A 5,160-nucleotide genomic window follows, 5' to 3' on the forward strand; every position below is an offset into this window, starting at 1 on the left:
CCCTTATTCTTTGTATATGTACACAAGAATAAGGTATCAGTGGGTGAGCGCCCATAGCGTGGGGGCGGCCGGGCAAGGCACAAACACCTGTACCCCAACACTTACAATAGTTTACAGGTGTGCCGCCAGCTCAGTGCCGCCTGCTCGTACACCATGTTGCTTGGTAGAGTTGTCGTAGCATGGCCAGATGGAAACATGCACACATGTGGTGCGGTGGAGTTGGCTCCCTTGAAAGCTTGAGCAAAGGCAGCTTGGATGGCTAGATGTCAGCATGCACGTGTTCAATAAGTTGGCAGCATACGTGTGGACATGAAACAACCAAGGCATGGAGAATGAAGTTGGCAACGACATCAACGGCCAACCCGCTTCATGAATGGTTGTTAGGGCACAAATAGGTTGGTCGAGGTGCAGCACAGCCATGGCGTGGAGATGAAGTCGGTAGAGACATCGCCACAACCAGCAACGATCAAGCTGGCATCAACGGGCAACGCGTGGATATATTGAAACGGCCAAGGCATTGCAACGGCCAAGATGTTGTGTATATATATATATATATATATATATATAGAGAGAGAGAGAGAGAGAGAGAGAGAGAGATGTACTCTCGATCAATGTCAGCCAACAACAGTGAAAACATCTTATCGAATGATTTTAGAGAGGTTTTGTGGTGAGTTGAAGCGACGCTAGTGGCGGTGAGCTGAAACGATGTCCAACTTGTTGCCGTTAATGGGATGTGGACCGGTGAGGTGAGTCGGGCCGGTTAGCTCCTAACGGGAAATGTGGACACGTGGACATGCGGCTGCTGGAAATGCAGCCAGATAGGTTTTTTCTAGCAGAGGCACTGTCACAAATATTCAATTGTTGCAGGACATGAATTTATGGAGTCCTATTATAATGAATCTCCTCTCTCTCTCTCTCTCTCTCTCTCTCTCTCTCTCTCATAAAAGACCTTTCCTTTCGACAATTGACAATGGATGAAGAGTTCCTCACTTTCCTGGTAAAACTCTCTCTCTCTCACACACGCACGCAGACGCCGACACACACAGAGACAGAAGAGCCCCGCTTCTCGAGCTGGATGAATTTTTACTTGGACCTCTGGAGTGCACTGGGATGGACAAGGCACCCTGCCTTCCCAATCACGCGGGAAACTCCATTATAGGTACGCAGACACACAGTCATGGCGCAGCTCTAATGCGGTACCACTCCGCCCCAAGCTCTGTTCTTGCTAGCCTCCTTCCTAGCGAAGATGCCCTGCGCAATAGCATCACCCCACATGTCGAAGACTCTGAGCTTGCACGCATTTGCATGCCAAGCACGCTGTCGAATGCGCCCATTGCAGCTGAGAATGCCCATGGATGCATAAGAGCCTACAATAGGCATGTCCCACCCTCTTTCTCTAGCACAATACCTCAGGCGTCTGTCAATACAAGTGCGAGTTTTCCAAATCGATGCGCTGATTCGAACGAATCGCCAACCTCAGGTCATCTTTGTTCCATTTTCAAGCGCACCCAAATTGATCCATGTGCCAATCTCCAATCTTCTCTGCTAGATGCAGAGAATTCCAAGACTTCAGAGATTCCACCCAATCTTACCATGCCTGCGGGGTTGTCGAGCCTCAGTCAACCCTTTGTCTCAACTAAGAGCAATCTCATTCGGCATAGCAGCTTTCCGGCAGAAATCCTTTCTCAACTTGGTGTACAAGATAGCAATGAAGGACCGATGCAACGATTCACCGGACCTTCTATACCCAGGAAGGTGAGTACAGCCGCAGAGAGCATACACTATGACAAAGTAAGGTTTACACAAGCGGAAGCAGACATTCTCAATGATAACATGAGGGCTGCCCATATTGTCCGAGACAACTCACGGGATGCACATGCATCTCATCTCATGTCTGGTAATACGCGGTTTGCTCTTAAAAGCACAGGGTTTCTCGATAGCAACCGACCTCACCTTGCAAAGGGCAGCAGCTTCAATGGGAAAAGCACTACATTTCAGCCTAATGCTAACACCAAGGTTAGCGGTGGGGAGACCCGAAGCATGGGATCCTCTCTGTGCGTTAACCAAAGCTCTTTATTTCGACATAGTAGCTTGCCAGTTGGCATCTTGTCGCAGTTATCTGTCGATGGAACATATGAAAGGGTATCTGTGCCTACTTCATCCGGAAATTCTTCTGAAGAGGGAGGCGTTCACTATACCAGTCGAGTGTCTGGGTTCTGGGAAGAGGCAGGACCAGGTACAGTATCACCTGGACAAAGGAAGAGAGGGAGAGAAGTAGAAGACAAGGCTACTGATAGGGTATGTCCGTCGGACTCAATTGTAAGTACATGCTTTGCATTTTTTAAAAAGAACAAAAAATACAGTGTGTTGTATGTCTGAATTGCCATTGCCATGCTTTCAATGGTCTTATTCAATTTTCAAGATTCATTGTTGAAGAATAAATGCATGTATGTGTCAAGTGATGGATCATGCATGCATGCAATCTCTCTTTTCCCTTCAATTACAGCCTGCATACATGCTTGCCAAGTAATTAGTTATCATTGTGCAAATCGTGTGAATTGCCATTGACCCTCTTTTGTGAATGGTCATCTGTATCATTGCGCATGATCTCATATATAACCATTGGCAAATGTAATGCCTCAATGAGATGTGGCTTTACACAGAATGATTTGAGGCGGCAAATTTCATGATCGCCCATACATTCACCCTCCATTGTAGTGTCTGGGTACATGCATATCCTGCACTTTTGATTTGTGGTGTGATTCAGGTACTCATCATGATGTTCTTTTTTTTCCAGCAAAGATGTTCTATTGAGGAAGAGCTGTTACAGTGGAATTTTGGTCCTCAAACAGAGACAAGTTCAGGGAGTCTTCTAAGTCTGGACGACTCTGTGCTTTGTAGGGCTAGGGCAAAAAGAGGTTGTGCTACTCATCCTCGCAGCATTGCTGAGCGGGTTAGTTATCGTGTTTTTTGCTGGGAACAAATAGTCTTTGGTAAGCTTGCTCGCGGGATCATTTTCGATGTTTTGTTATTGATGGTTGAAAAATTTTGTTGGTGTGAGTGAAGGTTCGGAGAACGAAGATAAGTGAGGGCATGCATAAGCTTCAAGAGCTTGTGCCAAATCTTGAAAAGGTTAGGAGGCTAACACACCTATACATAGCACATGCTTATAGGCAGGCACCAAATTGCTTATGCATCTTTTGTGTCAAAACATGCATCAACATCAGCGTAAACAATAAGAACTGTTCTATGAATTTGTAAGTGTAGATGAATTGCTGTATAAATTTGGGGGCGAATCTCTTGAAAGTTTGGACGAAAACGGTATTTTGCGTTGGATTTTTGGCAAAGTTCGCTCTTAAAACCACTAAATTTTGAAAACTTTGGGCTAATTGTTTGACAAATGACTTTGTAAAACAGCCAAATGAACCTTAAGACCCGGCAAGAATAGCCATTGGGCTATAAATAGGCCCTATATCTTTTTTTTCTTGAGATACTGTGTACAGGAACCAATCATCCCTTCTTTCTCTGTTTTGCAGCAAACCAATACGGCAACTATGCTTGATGAGGCGGTGGAGTATGTCAAGTTTCTTCAACAACAGGTCCAGGTGCAATATTTGTTGCTGCTGTACTGGCTTGCCAACCATTGCATGACGTGCTTGTCTGTTCCCTTGTGTTTAAAGGTTGAATGTGATAATACTTTCTGAAAGCCTTTTTTTGCAAATGCTCTTTTGTCGTGCTTTCGTGTGAGTGCATGATATAAATATGCACTCTTGTGGTGCACACGCTCAAGCGTTCAGTTTGAGCTATTTGGTTTGCACTTACTGGCAATACCTTTTTGTTGCAGAAGCTGACGGAAAGCCAAGCAAAATGTAAGAGAATGTGTCAGTCGAATAGCAATCCATGAAGTTGAGAATGTTGTATAGAGTACTCACTTTGCCGGTTGAATGCAATCTTTGGCTTGAGCCTTGAGGGCACCCCTGGCTCTTGCTCATCAAGCTTACGTCAACTACTCCTGGAGTCCAACAATGTGTTGTTGCATCAAAAGGCTCATGCATCTCCAGCACCGGACTGTTGACGATGAAGGACACCACAAGTGAGACTCGATACGTGCATATTTGAGGCAAATAAGGAACTGCAGAAGTGCTGAAGAAATAATGGTCGTAACATCCGTGGAAGGTAAAAATTGCAGCAGTTTCCAAGTACAATTCTACCTCACTCAAACCGATTGTGCATATGCTCCGACAATTGTCTGCAAAGGTTGGCCATCTGTTGTTATGAATGGCTACCCTCATCAGTTGCCGTACACACACCTAAAAATGTGCATCCATTGGTTCGACATGTTCCAAAAAATGCAATACTTGTATTATAGTTTCCAACAGCTGCGTTCTTATTCTTATTCTTTAGTAGTCTCTAATTTTCAATAGCTGCCTTCTTAGTCACAATCATATTCTTTAGTAGTCACAATATAATGGAGCTGCCTTAGGATAGGCTTTGGCTACAAGGGACAGTATATATGTACAGTTAGCCTCGGATCGTAGTTTACATGGCAAAGGAATAACCTTTACTATTGGGCGATGGCGGCTATGTAATTAATTGCACAGAACAATACATACATACTTAGGCCTCTGATCTTGTTACTTTTCATATGAACATCTATGTGGGTGCTATACCAAGAAGTTTTTTCTGAGCAAGCATTCTAATATGTACATTCCACTCGGATGATCGGGGGGCTTCTATGATGTATTCAACAGCACCCTTGTGACAGTTGCAAGTTTCGTGGGCGGAAAGTCGAATTTCGCATCATGAAAAATTGACCCAATGAAAAGTTTTTGATAGTGAAAATTTGGCTCCCATGACATGCATGTGCCAAACTCTGCAGGTCATACTATGTTGCTCCGCCAACGAGCTCTTCGTTGGACATCCTATGGCTAATCGAGCTAGTGCTTGAGGACAGAGATTCGGAGGGTATTTTCAAAAACAAATTCAAGGGCCTCAGCAGCCAACCCACCCATCGAAAATTGAAAAAAATCGAACAATCTTGAACTAATACATTAGCCATAAGAGGTGACTGCAAGCTGCATTTTCATTTTCATTCCTTTCATCCTATCGTTTAACCTTTTTCTATACCTTCCTTAGACTAAGGAAGCTGCATTTTCATCT

At 44.4% G+C, this 5,160-nt stretch overlaps 1 protein-coding gene across 3 annotated transcripts; it reads left to right on the plus strand.

The window, feature by feature from the left end:
• The first annotated feature begins 969 nt into the window (after positions 1–969).
• LOC147428985 (uncharacterized) lies at positions 970–4,627 on the plus strand. Of its 3 annotated transcripts, none has more exons than XM_086495491.1 (5): positions 970–2,319; positions 2,798–2,953; positions 3,067–3,132; positions 3,537–3,599; positions 3,845–4,627. In XM_086495491.1, the coding sequence occupies exons 1-5, from the start codon at positions 1,111–1,113 to the stop codon at positions 3,902–3,904; spliced, it is 1,554 nt and encodes a 517-aa protein (XP_086351617.1). In that variant the 5' UTR covers positions 970–1,110; the 3' UTR covers positions 3,905–4,627. The 3 variants fall into 3 exon arrangements, with proteins under 3 accessions (XP_086351617.1, XP_086351616.1, XP_086351618.1); XM_086495490.1 differs by having other exon boundaries at positions 971–2,319; positions 3,537–3,605; XM_086495492.1 differs by having other exon boundaries at positions 971–2,298; positions 3,537–3,605.
• Positions 4,628–5,160: the final 533 nt, after the last annotated feature.

This window comes from Adiantum capillus-veneris, chromosome 22, assembly GCF_014529385.1.
Source record: "Adiantum capillus-veneris isolate H3 chromosome 22, ASM1452938v2, whole genome shotgun sequence".
NCBI lineage: Eukaryota > Viridiplantae > Streptophyta > Polypodiopsida > Polypodiales > Pteridaceae > Adiantum > Adiantum capillus-veneris.